The sequence below is a fragment of the Diadema setosum genome, chromosome 3 (assembly GCF_964275005.1).
Source record: "Diadema setosum chromosome 3, eeDiaSeto1, whole genome shotgun sequence".
Lineage (NCBI taxonomy): Eukaryota > Metazoa > Echinodermata > Echinoidea > Diadematoida > Diadematidae > Diadema > Diadema setosum.
Genome location: NC_092687.1, coordinates 9,007,957 through 9,029,710, shown reverse-complemented (window position 1 = coordinate 9,029,710; position 21,754 = coordinate 9,007,957). Strand labels below are relative to the sequence as shown.

The 21,754-nt window shown below is 38.1% G+C and overlaps 1 protein-coding gene across 1 annotated transcript; it reads left to right on the top strand.

Moving 5' to 3' along the window:
• Window positions 1-10,270: 10,270 nt before the first annotated feature.
• Window positions 10,271-12,124, top strand: LOC140247005 (uncharacterized). Its single transcript, XM_072326310.1, has one exon. It carries the CDS (start codon window positions 10,283-10,285, stop codon window positions 12,122-12,124), a length of 1,842 nt encoding a protein of 613 aa, XP_072182411.1. The 5' UTR covers window positions 10,271-10,282.
• Window positions 12,125-21,754: the final 9,630 nt, after the last annotated feature.

The following is a 21,754-nucleotide window of genomic DNA, read 5'->3' as shown; positions in this document are numbered from 1 at the left end:
CCTGAACAGTCACAGCAGACATTTCTTCGGCAGTAGAAGGCAAAAAAAAAAAAGGCAAACAAACATACTAACAAACGAAACAAAACAAAGAAACAACATCTTTGTTGTGATATTCTAAGTGAATAGAATATAGTACACCTATAATGAAGTATACTCGAGGATCGTAGAAATGGGCAGCAGACAATTTGTGGCACTGGGCGCAGCCATAAGCTCATTTTGCGGTGTCCCAGCCGACCCCCTCCTCTCCCCCACCCACCCCACGGGCAACATGTTTATCGCGCACTTGTAACAAAGGTTCGCGCACTAGGCAAGCATTCGCGCACTGAGTACGAGACGCCCATTGGCTAAGACAACCATGCATCAGTTTTTCATTCCGTGCGCGTGAGATGAGTGGGGAGAGAGGAGGGGGGGGGGGGGGGTCGGCTGAGACACCGCAATAATGGCGCTGCCCATGCCAAAAATACACATAGCGCGTCACAGAATCGGTCTATAGGCACATTAATCATGTCTTAAGTTTTCTGCCGATGATTGACCGTTCCTAAAAATAAACAGGGTGAGTTACAACATTAGCTTTGATATATTAGTGCTCTGGTTGATACGACATTAGGCTTTGTGGAATGACCTTCATATGAAATTAGCAACAAGAGAAATATTGCGTCTCGCGCTCAGTTGAGTAACCAGGGACCAGTTCACCTTCCAAGCATTATTCCAAACTGTTACGCATGGACATAAAAAAAAAAAAAACACACACACATATGGGTGGGGAGCTTTGAGGACTCTTGGGTGTTCATTCGTATTTTCTTTTAGAAAGTTTGAGCGTGCACTTTCAAAACATGAGATCAAATTAGAGAATTAGCTACCAAGTCGTTCCCGGACACGTGGGGCCTCCCCTTAGTCTAGTACAGTGTATAAACTTGACGGTTCATTCAAATTACATCTATTGATTTGGAGATTTTTTTTTTTTCATTTCGTTTCTCTAATTTTTGTTCCTTTCGGGTCCTCATTGTATGAAGGCATAGTGACGAGCAATTTATATAAATCATCTTCTGTAACAATAGTGATAATGCCTGCCGACGTTGATGACAGAGTTCTCCATGTGATCCAAGAAGATGAAATGTGAAAACTATACCCGATTAAGTCCCCTACTGATGCTACTCTCATGAATTAACTTGAAACTGCAGTCACAATTCTACTCATTCATAGCACTGTAGCATATCCTATAAGATCTAGTTATATGGGGAAAACGAATTGTCAAGATTCCGTAATTTCGGGGCTATCTCTCCCAGATGCCCTCTCACACTACCCCTACTCCATACGAACGTGTGTCCCTCTGGACCTTCTACTATGGAATGGTGTCCATTTGAATGAATAAACTAAGTATGTCCTTATACACTCTCGCAATAATACCTGCAAAGATTAAGCAAATTATTTTGATAAACAAACTTGACACTATACGAGTCATCGCTCTACTCACTCAGCTCTAATGTTTGAGAAAAAGATTTGTAAAGATCCCTTTATTTGGGTGTTTTGTATTTCCACACCTTCCAGAGTAGGCCTGTGAATAGGTATCAAGCCTACTTTTAATGCATGTATACATGTACATAGGAAAAACACATAGTAACAATTAATTGTGATACATGAACAGTGTATTGTGTCGTTTTCGGTTTTTAAATTAGGTATTTTTGCTCTTGGTACTTCTCTGTTTATTATTATTGTTGTTGTTGTTGTTGTTGTTGTTGTTGTTGTTGTTGTTTATAACATATTTTATATACATATAGTGTGACGAGTTGCATCAGAGAAAAAAATGGTACTTACGAAGGTGAAGAATATTTTCCTGCTTCCAAATGAAATCAATTGTTTCATTGTGTTTACACGTAATAATGCAAAGTGACTGTCACTAATGGCCCAAAGCATATTCCACTTATATTCCAATCATGCATAATAGTTATGACATCACTGAAAAGCAGTGCAGTGAGAAAAAGAGAATTTGTTGGATGATTTGGTTGGTAAACCTCAATTTCATATGTGAACCAAAACGCTTAAAACGTTAATACACTTGTGAGTCCCCCCCCCCCCAAAAAAAAAAACAAAAAAAAAAATGTGATGACGTAAAGAACATTATATTTTGCCGATCGTTTTCAGGTTCAATGGGCGCTGTGACAACACCGCAACCGGAAAAAACAAATGAAAATAAGAGACCACACTGGTGAATCTTGTCAAATTTATCATTGTTGTGGTAAATTAGCCAATTTATTGTTCCAGCTTACTGCTGGAGATACAAATTCATAATGTATCCGTACTACCACTCGACCAAGTGTGTAGAAAGACGCAGCACGGCGATCAGCCAGGGAACAGAGGCAATAATGATTATTCATTTTGAAACACAGATGCTGTTGTGTTTTGTGAGTTATGGAGATATGAAATGCAGTTATTACTTCGTACAAAATAAGGTAAAAAAAACACTGCGTGGGTGAACTTGAAGTTCTTCAGATTTTGGATTTAAAAAAAAAAAGTCAAACAGGATATAACCCAAGCAAAATTAAATCGTGACTAACCTTTCCTTTTCTCTTTTCACTTCTCCCAACCTCTATCCCTTCTCTCTTCCTCTCTCGTCATTTTCTGATCTGTCCACATTTTTTTTGATAATGTTCTATACCTTATGATGTCTGTCAAAGGTCATTTTTCTTTTGTAAATTTGGAGTGATACTGTGCCATATAATCAAACCAATGACGTCAAATGTTGAAGCGAAGGAGGTTTGGAATGCATCTCTGGTATATCTTGAAATAGGGTGAGCAAGAAGCTGTATACGAAACTATGGTAACCTAGATGTTTGATATGTTAATCATATTTATATTTTTGGTTAAGACTATTATTATTCATCATATAACGTGGTCGGATTGGTAAAGCGGTAAAAGCAACTTTACTCATGCAATCACGGAGTCGCCATAGCGAAAGAAAAATATTACGATTGTAATACTGTAATTTGCTTCACACTTATTAATGTATATCTGTGGAAATGTTTTGGGGATGTTATATCGAACTACTGTGACACACAATATACTGATATAGAATTATTTAGCCATTTACAGCAAGTTCCGTAGTGCTGGCTTTAAAGCGCACTCTCTTTATTCATTTATATTCATAAATGATATTCTATAGTACAATCCTATATAACACACTTTACGTGATGATAAGTACGGAAAGACATTAGCGGTATCCCGGTGCAGGAAACTATTGTCGAACCACTAGAATGATGACCCAATTGGGTAACAAAAGTTGAAAATGGATTGTCATGCCTATTTGCTTTTGTTTCGGACCAATAGAGCCTGCATACGTTGTATCTCTTTCGGGTCACCAAAATTTCAAATTTGAAGATTTTAAAGACTCGAACAGATCACCAAAGAAACAAGTTTTGTGTGGAGCTCGGCTGCATGTAATTAAGACAAACGAGAACTTCTGTTTAGGCCCTACCCTGTTATTCGATTAATAATCCATAATACAATTATGGATATTCACAGTACATTTGCATTCTTGTGTATTGTCTGTTTGCGCGTTACCGACTCTAATTGTAATGTTCCTTTATAATCAATTCTACCCATTGTAACATTTAGAAATCTGATTATTCATCCGCCCCATTACATATTATCATAACTTGCTGTCTTCTTTTTTCATTTGAACTCGCCTTTTATCTCTCTATCTCTCTCCTCTCTCTGCAAGAACAGAAAGAGTTGAGGTTCCATCGTAAATTTACCTGCTGCTTATCTAATCACATTTAAAAGGTTATTTGCCGGTATTACTTAATTATGTGTTCATATTACTCTTTGGTTCTTCTGCATTTTAAAGAATTTGTATGTTTCTTGTTGCTGTTGTTGTATACTTGCAATCACTTTATATATTTTTTTTTATTTTCTACCCTCTTGTGTTTGCCTTTATTTCTGGCGGCAAAAGTTCATTAAGTCAACAAAAACTTTTGAGAACTTTGTCACGGAAAGTCGTCTATAGCTGCAACTGTTGTGCCACTGGACAGAACGATTTAAAATCATCATTGCCAATCCAAACTACGTAAACTGTGTAAAAGCTTTATTCTCTTTGCTATATGTTGTTGTTGTTGGTTTTTACCAAGAACTATTTGTAACGTATAACTTCAAATTCGAATTATCCAAAATATCAAATACAAAATGTCTAGCTACAATGCACTAGCTGAATTCCATAATATTTGTATGGGAGTAAGCTGTTGATCATGTTTATTTTTTTTTTCTTTAGAGACCGTCTTTGCATCGTTGGTTATTCAGGGATAATCTGTTTCTTAAAGACAGGGCCCTGAAGACGACGACATTATTTGAATTGATATTATTATAATCATTATATGAATATGAGAAAATAAATGTGACCGTGCATCACAAAACGAACAAAAAGTCGCACACACTGATTTTGCGTGAGGACTGAAAATAAGTGATATGGGTCAACCTGGCCGATCTTGACTTTTTCATATTTTCTGAAAGAGCAAGTCTTCTTTTGCATTATGCTAAAATTTGGGATCATAAAACAGGCCGGAAAGTGTGGTTTTTTTAGCAATTTATCTTGAACATTTTTGGTAGAATAGTGTGATTAGGTGTGTCTGTACAGTCCCCTTTTCATTTCTGAAAAACCTTGTAAACACTCTTCAATTTTTAACTCTAATAACTTTTGAAAGGATAACGCTACTGCTTTGAAAGTTGGCATTAATCATGGACAGAATGTGTTACTAAGGCATGCTCAATTTCATTTTGATCTGATAATCCCTTCATTGTTGTTACTCCGGTGGTTTACTTCCTGTTTTTTGTCCCATTCATCACACAGCCATCACGGCTTGGTAAAGATTAAGCGCTTGAATGGACACTGTACTTCAGAGCCTCTTTTCTCAGTTCACACTTTTCCTGAGTTTTTGCTTTCTTTCCAATATTTAGATAGGTTAGGAGAGTCCATTTGATTTGCGTTATACATCACTTTAAAGCTTAAATCTGCTCTTTCAGAATATGATCTTAATTAAAAATTCATGTCTGGCGACTTTTTGTTTGTTTTGTGGTGCAGGGTCACAAATGAAAATGTATTAAAAAATATATGAAATGCTCTGCTTTACAGATTAGAACTTTATGTCCGACATTAAGATGTTCCGTTACGCTTTTCCATGCCAATACAATGCTGTAGTTTTCTTTTTCTTTGATTTTCTTTTTTTTTTTGCTGGGAAGATAAAATTGTGTCCTTGCACAGTGTGTTGCGTAATTGGGTCAACGTATTGTACAGGCCTACATGATTCAGATTTTATGCTTTTTGTTTGCAAAATCCTTTTTGTTTTGATAGACATTCTATAGATTTCCCTTTTTGTTTTGATGGATGTCAGTGCATATGTGAAATTAAGGTGAGTATTAAACAGTAGTGGAATATTGCTCGTTCACCCATTTTTCAAAGTAGGCCTATATCGTGTACTTTATTTGTTTTTTGCCGTTGTTTGCGTAATTGTAAATCTGAATAGTGGAATTTCCTTGTTGAGTTGGTGAAAGTGACTGTTAGTGTCGAAGGGCCTATTTGCACGATGAAGAAAGTTTCTGGTGGAATTAAATCTTAGCCCAAGTTAGATTGGTGCTGTGTGTGTGTGTGTGTGTGTGTGTGTGTGTGTGTGTGTGTGTGTAAGTGACTTTTACCCTTTCCCTCTTCCCTTTACTCTAAATACTTTGTTTAAGGCAGAATGCCAAGTACGTTCTCCCTTCAGAAAATGCGAATTTTACTAAATTTGTGAAGACACAATGTTATTTCAAAATATAACAAGAAACTCCCCCACCATGCTTGTTGCAAAAAGAAATCGTTTCAGTATGATTTAAAACATTGTTTATGTAAGATTTTTTTTTTCACGAAATAAGACCCGGGTGAAAGAGAATTGTTAGTTGTTTGTTGAATGTAATGAATGCTATAAGCCAGCACAAGTTCATATCAAATATCTACAAGCTTTTATGATAAGCCCTTAGTTCCCTATCTCAACTTTAATCCTCAAGAGGAATAACATCCTACTAAGTGGACATACTAGGTAAGTGTGTAATCTCACAGAAGAAAACGGTAACTTGAATTCATGATCGATAATCAGTCAGTGATCAACCCAACATTCTCCTCAAAGAATAGATCGTGATACTGAGGCCGAATGGGATGCTGATACGCTTAAAGTATTACCCGTATGTAGTTTACTGAAAGACAGCCAGACATTGTATTTTAAATGTAGTTGTGCATTTCTGACCACTGCTGTGATTGGGTGAGGAGTGAGCACTTTTTACCATCCTTTGTCTTCAACCCTAGACAATACATAAGATAAGTTACATAACCCAGGCGAGCAGCCGATGGACTGAAAGTAGGTCTCTTTTACAAAATGATTATTTTGTCTTATTGTAGAGTATCGTAGAGTATACTGACTGATGTGATGATATCAAGTCATTCCCAAGTTCTAGGCATAAGTATTCATCTAATTAGAATTAACTTTAAGAAGTTGTTGACAATCGACTCGGCCCATTTTCACTGTACAATTTGTACCTTGGTTTCGGCAATTCACTCTACATGATTGTCAAATGTCCAGAATCAGGATAATTAAAGGGTGAGATTGTGAGTAAATTTAGATGAGGAAGACGAGGAGAAAACTCACGATGCATAGCACAGGAGGTCTCCACATAGCTGTTTGGCAACAATAAAAGCCTCACAATTCACGATTCATAAAGAGCGAACATGAACTTTGTTTTATTTTTACTCCTGTGCTGATATGCCTTAATGTTGGTGAGCGTTGAGGTATGTCAACGACAAAGCCAGTGTTATGTTTAATTGCCATACACGCAGTGAGTCATCGGTGTGAAGAAGACGGTATAAACATGTACCGAAATTACTATCCATCAATGACAGCTGATACGGATCAAAGTACATATCAGGACAGCTGGAATTACTACTGGTACTGCTTTTACTACTACTGATCTAATGATGAAGGTTATGATAATAATGATAGTAATGTTGTAATAGTAATATGATTATTATGCTGCTGAGTGAAACGGGTCATAGATACACCAGTTTCATCCATAACCACTTATCCATTATCTTACTCCCCACCCCACACACACAAGCACAAAAACACATACGGCACAGTAGCCTCAGCCTCCCAAAACCTCGGACAAACTTTTGCAAACGTGCATTTCTCTACAGGGGAGCCAAACTATATAACAGCCTTCCGCATGGTGTCCGTGACTGCACGTCATTGAAGGATTTTAAACGGTCCCTTTTTGAAATGGTTTTCTCTTCTGTGTAAATTTATCTAGATATATATATTTTTTTTCTGATACACAAGCGCGAACTGCATCTACACTTCTCAAGAAAGCGTATTTTGCCTTGAGATTTTGTATAATATTGCACTATAAATTAATATTTCATGATATCATTATAATTCTGTATTTATATGATTTGTAATCTTCCCCCCTCTTTTTCTTTCTTACCTCTTTATAACTGCAGGTCCCAATAGAAGACCAGCGTCACCAGAAATGTGCAACTGATTATGGGCTATCCAACCGTTTTCTTTCTACAATCCTACATTCTATATTCTTTTTCGTAAATCGATGATGTGTCACACTATTCATTTTGCAATGTATGTATGTTTCATTTTATGCATGATGTATAATTTTCCTTGTACCTTACGTTGTCTTTAATATCTGTATGTATGTTTATGACGGAAAAAAACAAACAAACATACATACATACATACATACACACCAACATACTAACAATGTTCATGGACAGGCAAACGCACAGATTGTGCCGATGGGTGCTGTTCGTTATTCCGAAGGTTCGCTATTCCAAAGAAACGTCATTCTGAAGGGTCCTTATTTCGAAACGCATAATTTCCCTATACCTAGAGGTTCGTTAATCCGAAATTGAAAACGGGTTCGTTAATCCGAACATTTGTGGCATTATTCCGAAGGTTCGTTATTCCGTAGATTTGTTAATCCGAAAATCCGCAATTGCTACAGTTTGAAAAGTCTCAGCAATTGAAGAAATCTCATTATTTTGCAAATGAATAATAAATAACATATAATACTATGTCTTATTCTATTCAAATTGTTTCCTTTTGGGAAAATGCTCATAATAGCTCACTCAACCTAACAATAGGAGTTTTTTTTTTTTTTTTTTTTTTTTTTTTTTTGGGGGGGGGGGGGGTAATACCCTGTTGTTTTCTCGCAGAGACAAATACCCCCACGAAGTCATCTTTACCCCCACAGTGCCTGACTGAATAAAGGGAAGCAAATGATGGACCCCCACAGTACCTCTTGCTCGTCCAATGTCGCATGACGAGCTCACTGTTCAATGTGAAATTGAATAATACACTGTGATTCCAGATATACACAATGCTATGTCTCCGAGATGTGGGAAAGCCCATTTTTATAAACGCAATAGATCAGAGTGAAAAGATTACATAGAATACATTCTCCAAACACCGCTACGCCGCCATTTTGTAAGTACTGCGTCATCAATTTCTCTGTCGACAACAACAAACTCGTCAGGATTTTGTTGTGATGGGGTTTTAAAAAGTTAGACCACACTCAGTCTTAATTGTGTTAGTACCTTCCTACAGGCTGGTTAGACATCAGATTGTGATATCGTGTCTACATGTACTTCGGCGACATACCTAAATCACCAGTATTGAACCAGGAAATACAGGATACTTGGTAAGCATAAGAATCAATTATCACTCGTGTGTTTCTGAATAATGTGCAAAACGGGTAGTTTGGTTAATACAAATAATGCATGATCAATATTAATACGCTCAAAATTGGATCTCGTGTGTGTGGTCAATACATTTTCTGTCATGATTTTGCTGATTTTGTTAACATATCCACATAACCGATGTTGATATTTGAAACATTGATAATAGTATGCCAATTAGAAAAAACTTACATACGAATTAGCATGTTGCAATTATGCTATTTATGAAAGAAGTTATTAATCACTGTCTCCGCTGGAAATCAACATATAAGAATTTTATATCAAATTTCTGCAGAGAAATTGGAAGTAAGATCATTAGGAGATACATTGTATAAGTAAAACTTAGCACAGAATTGAGGTTGAAGCATTTTAATCAGCAATAAGAGGATGCTACCCTAAATATGAAGAAAAAAAATCCCATCGAAATTCTCACAAGGCGAGTTATATACAGAATATGGTAGTTAAACCTTCCTTGTCTGCCATCTTGAGCATTTCTCTGGGCGTTAGATCCATTCCATGAACATAAAGCTTCTAAAAACACATCGAGTCCAAGGTTACTGTAGAACTAGTGACTGCCTGCACACAAGGGCTGAAGAATCCTTCTCCCGTACTCATTTTCATTTTCATTGCTTTCTTGTACCATTTCCACGAAATTCTTGACCATCAGTGCCTATGTGTTATTTAAATACTTTCTTATTTTTTGGTATTATTTAAGCAATACTGCTGTCGGTTTGCTTGTCCATGAAAGTTGAGGACATAATATTATATAATATACTATTACAAGACATATTTTCTTCATACCTAACTCTGTTCTTGACATGCATGAGGTAAATAAGTAAAGTTCTTGTTTGTCTCTCAAGACTAAAGAAGTCAGTATATTTATGCAATGAAAAGGAAAATATCCATAGTATCTCTCAAGGACATAGTTATTCGTATGGATTGAAGGACACCTTGTTACATCACATACAAACAGGCAAACGTCCACACGATTCTTTATGGTAATTTCTCTCATTTCGCTCATATTTTCATTTATATTCTCGCTTTAGAAAACAACGGTTTATGTAAGACATCGCTGAAGTTTATCCCTTTATTAGGTGTTGGAATCTAATAGCTAAATATATCTTGATATTTTATATTATATCGTATACAAATCTATATTGTTTTACGAATACTCCTATCATCCAGCAACATCTTAATTCATTCTTAGTCGCATTATCCTCTGACAGACACACATTACAATTTGATGTAATTTCCTTCACTCAAACGGATGGCCTCAAATATTTAACAGTTCTTTGAACCAGTAAATACAGCATCCACAGTAAATGCAATGAAAACAAAACATTAAAACAGGTAAGTTAAATTGTACTTCAATATTTTGTTACGGTTTGAGAATGCATAAATTCTGACATCATACTTCACGTAAACTTTCTCTTTTCTATAACGTTAATTTAAGTTATGCGCTAGTATTTGTCGATATGTCTGTCACTTTATGTTTCCTTTACTATTAGAAAAACAGACGTCATGGCAGAGTTTCATCAAATCAGCAGCCAGAATCTGGAGTGTTCCATCTGTCTGACTCTTTTCAACAAACCTAAATCACTGACATGCTCTCACACGTTCTGCAAATACTGTCTTCAACGTATCTCTCAAACTCGGCCCGACCGACAAGGCATAACATGCCCTATATGCAGGAAAGTAACGCCCCTACCCAGTGGAGATGTGGATAAGTTACAAACAAACGTACCCTTGAGTTCTCTCGTGGACGAAGTGAAAACCAAGAATCCAACATGCCCAGTTTGTGAGGTGGACGAAAAACCGCCAGCTGTGTCCTACTGTCAGGACTGTGGGAAATATATGTGTGAATCGTGTGAGAAAGACCACTCTTCTTGGAAACCGTTCTCCAACCACGAAGTGGTGCCCGTGAGCGAGGTGCTCTCAGGAAAAGTTCCGCTTAAGAGGCGACGGAAATGTAAGAAACATCCTAATGATGATGAGGAATGTTTCTGTACCGGATGTCGGGAGTACGTCTGCTGTAAGTGTGGGATGTTAAGGCACTTACAAGCAGGACATCAGATTGAAGAGGCAGCTATCCATGAGGAAAAATTAATGAAAAATATCAAGGAGTTAAAAGAAATGACAAAATCAAAGAAAGCTACCCTTGACAAACACATCGATTTCATAGAGACACAACGCAATGAAATAGCAATTATGCTGAGAAAAATCAATGATGACATCGACAAGACGTATGAGAAATACATGCAGCAGTTGTCAACCAGAAGGGAAGCACTTCAAAGTCGAGTGAAACAATGGTCTGAAAAATTCGAGAGGGAATTACAAGACATGGAGGAAGAAAGTCGGCGAACAATCAGTCACATGACCGCTATGGAAGAGCTAGTAACTAACGGTATGAGGGTACCGCTGGAGAAAGAGGCTTTGTTTGCACACGACACGCTTTGCGAAAACTTGAAGAGCTTTCTGGATCGAGATGATCCTGACGACCGATTACCGAGAGGTGTGACAGAACGAGCTGAGAAGATTTCATTCCGTAGCTACGAGAAGTTTAATAAACTTAAACTTGGAGAGCTGGAAGGTTGCACGTGGGATGTCAAAGCAGACGTAGGGCTCCCTCACCAAAATAGCATGGCCTGTATCGCTCGTGCCCCAGACGGTAAGATGTCCGTGGGATCGTCTAAAGGCGGAATCCATCTCTACTCTCCTGATGGCGAGTTACAGCAGACGGTGCTAAAGGATGTCAATGTCAGTAAAATTGGATTCATGTCTAATGGCCGAAGTGTAGTACGCGATACAAATGGCAAGGTGTCACTCTACACTCCACAATGGGAGAAGCTTGACGTCACGTTCGAGACGATGAGTCATGATGAAGGAGGATCTGGTGGTCTGGCTGTTGATAGAGATGATAATATCCTCGTGGGTTATAGGAATCTTAAAAAGATCCAGGTATTTACCCCACAGGGTGGTAAGGCTGTCAAATACAAGAAGTGTGATGGGTATACACCCCTGCAATTATTCTCCTTTCACACCACTAGAAAACTGATATTATGTGACTCAGTTGTGGTGTGTCTTGATGGTAGGGAGAAGAAGCAGAAAGTCTTGAAGAAAGAGGGTATGTCTGCCTACCCAGCTGTTTGTCAAGATGATTCGGTTATTGTAGCCTGGGTGAAACACGAGGAGTGTCTTGTCAGTATCGATCGATTCACGAGAGATTTGGAGCACGTGCACAATCTTATCACTGATTTCCAAATACAAAAACCAGTAAGAAATCGGTACTATCTACAAGAGTTTGACAGGGGTGAGATAGCATTCTGCACTCAAGATAGGCTTTACATATTTGATGCGATGTAGACGACATTTCTTCAACGGAAATATGTCAGAAAAAAAGGTACAACAATGGATTCTTCGATGTGATGTTTAAAGTGAATACAATAAGCCAGTTCCGGAGTTAACTCATTTCTTTACTCGCTTAAGGGCACTTCACTCGTTTTGAGAGCGATATGATACATACGGTTTACGTAACAGTTTGGGATCCGTCAATCCGGTTCTAACAAAGAATGAACTTGCGTAGACCAGCTCACCGAAATGATCCCTTGGTTAACACTCGGGAAAACATCCATTTTATCACTGTGCATTAAATGTATTATCTTTTTTCTATTGCTATTGTCAAATATGTGATCGTGCATCACAAAACGAACAAAGAGTCGCACCCCTTGATTTTACATGAGGACTCAGTAAAGGTGAAAAGGGTCAACCACCTCAATATTGAGCTTGTCATATTTTCTGAAAGAGCTTTCCTTCTTCTACATTATTCGTAAGTTTTAGATCAGAGCATTTATGGAAAAGTGTGTTTTCATCCAGCAGTTTTGCTACAGCCTTTTTATTGGCAGAATAGAATGATCGGGTATGTCTTAGAGTCCCTTTTTATTTTTTGAAATCCTTTCCACACTCTTCACTTTCAAGTCTAATACTTTTTGATACTGCTTTGAAAGTTTGCACTTACCATAGGCAAAATGTGTTAAGAGAGCTGGCTCAATTTCAGCTTAATCTGATAACCCCTTCGTTGCTGTTGCTCCGTTGTTTTACATCCTGTGTTTTATCCCTTTCATTTCACAGGACCGGTTTGGTAAAGAGCCTCTTTTCTCAGTTCACACTTTTCCAGAGTGTGTGTTTTCTTTCCAATATTAAGATAGCTTAGGGGAGTCAATTTGAATGAGTGATACATCATTTTAAAGCTTAGAGTCTACTCCTTAAGAATCTGCCCTCGACTTAAAATCCATATCTGGCGACTTTTTGTTGGTCACATAATGTATTTTGCTGTCAGATTGATGTGCTGGCAATCAGCATATTCATGTAATGCAATCATAAGAATTACAACAGACGTTATATTCGAAGTGTGGATAAGTTTAAATTAGGGCTTAAGATTTATTCATTTACTTTTAATCCTATTATTGTTGATGTTCTTGCAATACGATATATGTGACTACATATTGCTTTATTTTAATTAAATATGTTTTCCTTATCAACGCGCTTCGACACGTCATTATTAACCGCCATATTAGTTTTATTTCTTATTACCATTATTAGAAGTAGTAGTAGTTTGTAGGAGGAGGAGGAGGAGGATTACACGAATAATCATTACATTACGATTGCGTATCCCAGTTAATTTCAGACCCAACATGCCCGTTGGTACGAATGGCCTCTTTTTCTGCTCTTGCGCTCATGCGCAATAAGTGGAACTCAGAACTGGCTCATACACTTTAAGAATGTAAGGGTTCTTTTACCGTGGAGATTTTTTTCTCTCTACGATGAGATAAAGCCCCCACTAGGCATAAAACAAAAACAAAAAATGTGGCGGATGTCAAGACAGGGGGACAGGGAAGCAGTCTTAATTTCCACCTGTTAATCATTTGTGACGATAGCGATAACGCTTATAACGATACATGATCAATAATTACCATATCGATACATCGGTGACAATAGTGTGGGGGCGTGACTATTTCCATCGAGCAGATCGAGCGCGTTCCACACATTCTACTTCCGCGTATACGTATACGTACATTTAGCTCAGATTGCCGGCAGAGCATGTACGTAAACGAATCTTTATCTCGAACGAAATCGTAGCTTCTTGATATCAATAGAGTTTCGTAATTTATAGTTGAGGATACCTGCATTTGATGCTACAGCTTTGAGCGCGAATAGGCCTACACGGACGAAGAAATGAGATCCCTCCAAGCTGACGAGGGAGCCCAGGGAGCTTCTGCAGCCGCTGAGGACCACGCCGCTGGCACCGGCGAGCGCCCGTCGCCGCCATCGGAAGCACTGCGGTGTTCATGCGGAAAAAGTCCCAGTATGCAGTCGGACAAATCTATCCTGAAACAACTGCACATAAATTTATAAATCTCAAATACCTTGGGACCAAATTGAGTCAAAACTGATATACTTCACAACAAGTATTAAATCGCTCACATAAATTTGAACCACATCGGATGAGGGGAAGCATCAATGTCGGCTTCGATGTTGTCGATGACATCGTCGCTCGGAACAAAACACGTTCAGTACACACGTTACTCGGGGCAGCGTTGCCAGGTCCCAACAGAGCAAAATAACCAAAAGGCATGTGAAAAATCACAAAAAAAAAATAATCAAATCATCACCAAATTTGGAAAACCGTAGTTTGGCTTCAATTTCAAGACAAAATGATGTCAATAAAGCTTTTATCAAACACTTTGCGTGAGTCTCGGTACAATTTATTGCGCGGCGTAGTCACGCACACTAAATGCAAAATGTGTAAGTACAATGTGTTAATCTATGAGTGTTTGTGTGTGTTGAGTGAAAAAAGGCGCACATAATATTGTTATGTTTCCACAGGAAATTGCAACTTAATTGTTCATGATATAAGGGGAAAACTTTGGGAGAAATGCAATTTCGTTTGAAGTTTTTGTGATTATTTCTCATTGGTCTCAAGAAAAAAAATACACACACACACACACACACAAATACCAAAAATCACCAAATTTTGATTTGGTTAAAAGACTAAAATTTTGTCACCAAACACTTTCAACAATCACCAAATTTGACCGTTTTTTGATACCAAAATCACCATCTGGCAACACTGACTGCGAGACGTACGATCCCAAACAAAAGATACCAATTAAAACCCACGCGAACACTCTACGATGGCATCTTGTACAAAATAATTCTTGTACGGTACACACGCAGTGCTGAATGCTAGGCCTCGCCAATCACAGAAATCGGAAAACAGAGGTAGGCCTAGGCCTATCAGTAACGCAGATCTAGACAGTTGACAAATTATCAAGAACACAGTGGCGTATCTAGGGAAAACGGCGCCCGGGGCAAGCACGAAAATTGCGCCCCTAATTTCTGAAAAAGTGTTCAACCCCAACCCCATCCCGGGTAGGGACTTTAAACAAAGTCCACATGATGCTTTTCAAGCACTTAAAAGGGATCTTTTGTGGGTGATTTAAATGTAATGAATTTTGATAGATTTTGGCGAGCGAGCGCAGCGAGCGAGCCGAAAATTTTTGTATTACAGCTTACAAAACATGGAATTCTTGTCATTTTTTGCTTACCAAATCTTATTCTAATCAAGATATAGTGACGGCCTTATAGATAACGATTTATACCAAAAAAAAAGTGAGGACTTTAAAAAATACTTTAAATTAGTACGCGCGAGTAAGCTGAAATTTGTATATGTCCTCGTCATCATCACGTATTGTTCTTATCTTTTTTATATGAATATTGGCGATCGAGCGCAGCGAGCGAGCCGAAAATTTTTGCATTTCAGCTTACAAAACATGGAATTCTTGTCATTTTTTGCTTACCAAATCTTACAATTCTAATCAAGATATAGTGACGGCCTTATAGATAACGATTTATACCAAAAAAGTGAGGACTTTAAAAAATACTCTAAATTAGTACGCGCGAGTGAGCTGAAATTTGTATATCTCCTCGTCATCATCACGTATTGTTCTTATCTTTTTTATATAAATTTTGGCGAGCGAGCGCAGCGAGCAAGCCGAAAATTTTTGTATTTCAGCTTACAAAACATGGAATTCTTGTCATTTTTTGCTTATTAAATCTCACAATTATAGTGACGACCTTATTGATAACGATTTATACCAACAAAGTGAGGACCTGAAAAAATACTCTAAATTATTACGAGCGAGTGAGCCGAAATTTGTGTATTTCTGCGTCATCATTACGTTTTTTTCTTATCTTTTTTGATTTTTTTTTTTGCTCCCCCCTCTCCCGTATGTTCGATACTGTTGGCGTCCTCTTTTGATAAAATCGGCGACCGCTTCAGAACGAATGAAATTGCAGTCGCTGCTCCGTGTAACATTTTTCCTGCTAAATATAAAATGACATGAGTGAACACAATAGACATTATCATTTTGTCCGCGTCATCGTCACGTTTTGTTCTTATCTTCTTTTCTTTTTTTATACAAATTTTGGCGAGCGAGCGCAGCGAGCGAGCAGAAAATATTTGTTATTTCAGCTTACAAATCATGAAACTCTTGTCATTTTTTGCTTATTAAGTCTTACAATTCTAATCAAGATATAGTGACGGCCTTATAGTTAACGATTTATACCAACAAACCGAGGACTTGAAAAAATACTCTAAATTAGTACGTGCGAGTGAGCCGAAATTTGTATATTTCCGCGTCATCATTACGTCTTGTTATTATCTTGTTTGATTCGGGGTTTTTTGCGCCCCCCCCCCCCGTATGTTCGAAACCGTTGACGCCTTCTTTTGATCCAATTGGCGATCGCTTCAGAACGAAAGAAATTGCAGCCGCTGCTCCGTGAAACATTTTGCCTGCTAAATATGAAATGACATGTGTGAATACAATAGACACTGTCATCATGTTTTGTTCTTACCTTCTTTTTTATGTAAATTTTTGCCAGCGAGCGCAGCGAGCGAGCCGAAAATTTTTGTATTTCAGCTCACAGAACATGGAATTTTTGTGTGAACACAATAAACATTGTCATTTTGTCCGCGTCATCATCATGTTTTGTTTTTATCTTGTTTGATTTGGTTTTCTGCCCCCCCCCCCCCACCATTCTCCCTCCCCTCTTCCGGGCGAGTTTTTTTTTTTTTTTTTTTTTTTTTCCTTCTCTTCTTCTTCTTCTTTTCTTTTTCTTCTTCTTCTTCTTCGTTTTTTTTTTTCGTTTTTTTCTTCTTCTTCTTCGTTTTTTTTTCTTTTTTTTTGCGCCCCCAAGGAGTGGCGCCCGGGGCACGTGCCCCCCTTGCCCCCCCCCCCCCTAGATACGCCACTGTCAAGAACATTATTGAATGTTGATGCCGTTAATGTTCCTGATTTTCTCTCGACTCTCTAGTCTAGTTTCTGTGTTACTATTAGTATTACTTCCACTCTGCAACTTCCATGATAGGCGCGGCATTCAGCAGCTGTAGGCTCTAGACTCTACATGTGTAAAATTGTTGTTGTGTTTGTTTGTTTTTTTGTTTTTGTTTTTTTGTTTTTTTGCTTTGTGCTTCTGTAGCTGTGGTAAGTATACCCACTAGATACCATCCCGGAATGATTGCATAGATTCTAATCAGTATCTCCAGTTTGAGATTGTATTTTGTAGTCTACTGACAGAGTACTGTCTTAACAAAGTATACTGTGTCTATACCGTATGATATCGTACTGAGCGACGATGTCAAACATCGATGCCAAGATCAAAACTTCCCCTGCTATTATACTAACGTTAGAAGTTAGATAGACCTAAATAACAGCTTCAAATAAATCTAGAGGTTTCAAGATCTACTAATTTAGCCCTTTCTACGGCTAAGCGTAAAGTTAGGTGTGAAATTTTTTGAAGCCTTGAAGGCTTAGACCTATAGCCCTCATTTATTTATTATTTAGGGATTGAGCCTAGGTCTAGATTTACTGCCACTCACCATATTTAAATTCACGCAGAAAACTGTTGGGACATAAACAGCATAAAGTATGCCGGTACATGTATATCGTGCAGCGTTCGAGATTCGCAAAAAAAAAAAAATAAATAAAAAATAAATAAATAAATAAACGCCAGCGCAGCAAATATGCGCACCAGGAATATCTTTGCGAGCGGCCATACGTAGCAATCGTACGGACATCGATATATCGCGAAATACGCACGCACACGCATGGAACATTATAGATCTTCATATCCTCCGCGCGGAGCATATTGATTTACTTGATTTATGAACTTGAGAAATGATTATTGGCAACAAGATAAATGTATTTGGGCATATTTTAGATGTTATTTTCCCTCTCAAGTTTAAAATTTGGAGTAAAGGCCACCCTGAAGTTTACACGAGGGTCGTAGAAATGGGCTGCACAGTCATGTGCCACGCTTGCATGCTCACGGGAATATTCAATACACTATAAAGCTATAAGGATCTTTAATAGTCATTTCGAAAAGTTAAGGTTGTCTGTGGATGAATGACTGTACCAACAGTAGCAAAGGGTCAGTTACAACTTTTTTTTTTTGCGATATTAGTGTTCTAAATTATACAACATAATAAAGCTTGGCAGATGATCTTCAGATGACATCCGAAACAAGAGACCTGAGGCATCAAGCGCTCACCTGAGGATTGCCAGTTCACATTCTAGGCATTCTTGAGATTATTGTCTATGAACATAACACACACACACACACACCCACACACACACATACACACAATAAAAAAAGGGGGTGAGCAGTTTTGAGTGCTCCATGGGGCTTGGTGTCCATTTCTTTAGGAAAATTTGGGCGTGCATTAAGGTCATCAAATCTAAAAGGTAGCCACTTTAACCCCGTCCTAACAGGCCACAAAATGAAGGGTAGCTACGGGTGAAGAATCTTCCCCTGCGAAGATAGTGTCTGCTCAGACGCAACACAGTGGACAGTCTCGAGGTAACCGTGGGGTAGCCTTTTAGAAAGCGAAGCCGGAGGCTGCTACGTGATGGTGTCTGTTAAAACGCTCGCAGGGTGAATTTTCCCCAGGTGTCACGTGACCAGCGCTAAGTCAGGTGACCAGCGCTACGCCACACAGATCCTACGAACTTTCCCTGTGTATTAGTAAGACCAGACCAGACATGTTCGAAGCACGGCGACTTCTGCACAGCGCGTATTCGTCTGTGTGTACTCACCTACTAGTACTAGGTGTTACCATGCTATAGCAGACAACACTGGCGTTTATGGCGCGCCATTTGCCCAATAATTCGAAAAACTTCGTTTATCGCTCGAAAAACTTAGTTTATCGATTGATAAACCTAGTTTTTCGAGAGAAACTCTGTTTATCGAGCGATAAATTAGTTTTTTCGATAAACTATGTTTATCAAGCGAAAAAGACTTGCCAGTAGTAGGCGCTTTGTGCTTTGAAGAGTGTTGCCAGAGTAGAGTTGTACGGCTCTGAGCGTTGCCATTGCTCATGATCATGTATGGGACCAGTTCATAGAGGATTTACCGCATTCCATTGACGCTTGACAGACAAAGTGCACTTTGTGTTGGTTTGCGTTGACGTTTCACGTGGGATGCCGTCGTGATTACTGGGTACTGTAGTCGCAAGTCTGCGGCTAGTGCGTGGCGCTGCGTCCCAAACTCTACGTCCTAATCCTGAAGCTAATTTCGACCTAGTCTGGGCTCCGTCCCCTTTTCCTTGGTGCGACCAAGAGAGGGCGCAAATTTTCTGATTGCGATAATCGAGAGACTGCGCACCCAACGAAAAAGGGTCCGGGAAGAAAGTTTCAGTTCCGATCGGATTTTGACCGGACGCGATAAATCATTCGCTCTGACAGGTCCCGCCCACCGAGTATGGTAGTAGTCTGTTCAGCCAGTCTCAGTAAATGGAATTTGCATCTATCTGATTTCGTATGTGATCTATATTAATGACATGTAGATCCATATAGGTCACAAATTGGTTTCAGAGTATTCAATTCTTCTGAAGAAAAGATACAGTACCTTTTTCTTCATAGTATAGGCCTTATACGAACACATAATGCTAAATTTACTGCTGAAATTGGATAAGACTAGTCCTCGACTGTTCTAGGTATTACACAGTTCAGTACCTTTCTCCCAACACCCTGCAAATCTGTCCTTGGTCTCACCATGGGCGGATGGAGTACTGCATGCATGCATTGCATAATTATGTACATTACCCAGTATAAGTGTTTAGTTTGGCCATGGAGCTAAAAACGAATGGCGATCTACGATCGTTTATATCTAGTGATTTCTCTCTAATGTTTTTTTTTTTTCAACTTTGTACAAAAAATAGGGCCCAACAGTAGCCATGACTGCTCGTATCATAATTAGAAATGTTCTTGATTTTGCGATCTTGTTTGTGCAACAGGATTTTGTAAGAGAGAGGTATTTCAGTCGGCTGCACTGTGTCCGAGTGAATCCATAAACACTTTGAAAATCGAGGCACTGATTCTAAATATCAAATTGATATTATATGCAAATTGACTGGGTATACTACGACTGCAGTCGACTGTATGTTGTACTTGTGGGCCATGCCCACAAGATGAAGCCTTGAACTTCTGGAATCCCTTTTTTTTTAGCCAAGTATAAACGTAAAGTAGGTTTACAATTGGATTTCTATGAGTATGTCTGGAGAACAATAATTCACAACACAACCACAATACTATCAGCATAGGGCCTAAATACCACGCAATTTCAAATGAAAACATCCACAAATCTTTCTGAGTGTGGCTCTGACGATGAAATTACTAGTAATAAGTGATTTCATCGATGAATACCCATCAAAGCTTTATGTGTTATAATATGAAATATAACAGGTCAAGAATACAAAAACACGCTTTGATTACGCGAGCATACAAAGGTTTACTGCGTCGAGCTTCACAAGGAATAGTTTTATCAGTTTTGATTAAAAAAAGAATAAGCTGGTATTTTCTTCAGACCTAATTTACCAAAGGAAGATAAATATATCACAATTATGTTTGATGGAGAATTTACGTGGCAAACCTTATACACGCTATGTATCCAAAAATTGAATAGGCATTGTTTTCCCGAAGGTTCGTTAATCTGAAAATAAGAGAAACTTTATTATTTTGAAGGTTTGATAGCTCCCCCCCCCAAAAAAAAAAAAAAAAAACAACAACAACAACAACAACAACAAGCAAACATCAGACAAACAAATGAAACAAGGTTCGTAAATCCACAAATGGAAAAATTGCATACTTTTAAACTAACATTCGGAATTACTAACCAATATCGTTTTAAATTAACGAACCTTCGGTATTGCAAACTTTTTTTTTTCTTTAGTTTTCTTTTAGGGGCTATACAAACGAACATTCGGAAGACCAATCCTTTAGTATTTTAAACGAACCTTATTTCGTTTTGGATTACCGAACCATCGTAATAATAAACCCTGAAAATGAACCTTCAGAAAAACAAACTGTAACCGGAAATAAGAAATTTCCGACTCCAGAATTATTCAGCATTTACCAATCACAGAGGGCAGCGGATATCATACAATTATGATATTCACCTTGCATTATAATGATGATGCCATGTAACAATCAGGAGGTAAACTATAATCATCGAGAAGGCGAGAGAGCTTTCTTGATATAACAGGCAAACTCCACAACACCATGCTGAAGGGCATATAAATCAGACACTTGCTTATGAATATATCGTAGTGCAAAATAAATTCATTAATTATTCATTTAAACTTTATGATACCACAGTCTCCGGGGTTCACTCCTCAGAACAATACATATTACATGATAACAACATGGTATGGACTCCTATAAAGTTTATCTAGCTGCCCTAGATTTTTAATCCTTCATTGTTGGACGATAATTAAAGATGTTCATTAACAGCATGATTAAAGGAGAAATATCTGGTATTTCCAATGAAACATAATAGTACGTTACCGTTAAAACAAATTGCAATATGTCGTGCCCCACACTGAGCATCGTCAATTTTATACAGCTGATGTTCAATGCATATAAATGCAATTTTACT

Bases quoted from the DNA above. Each gene is read 5' to 3' on its own strand.
- LOC140247005 (XM_072326310.1), top strand. From the start codon at position 10,283: ATGGCAGAGTTTCATCAAATCAGCAGCCAGAATCTGGAGTGTTCCATC.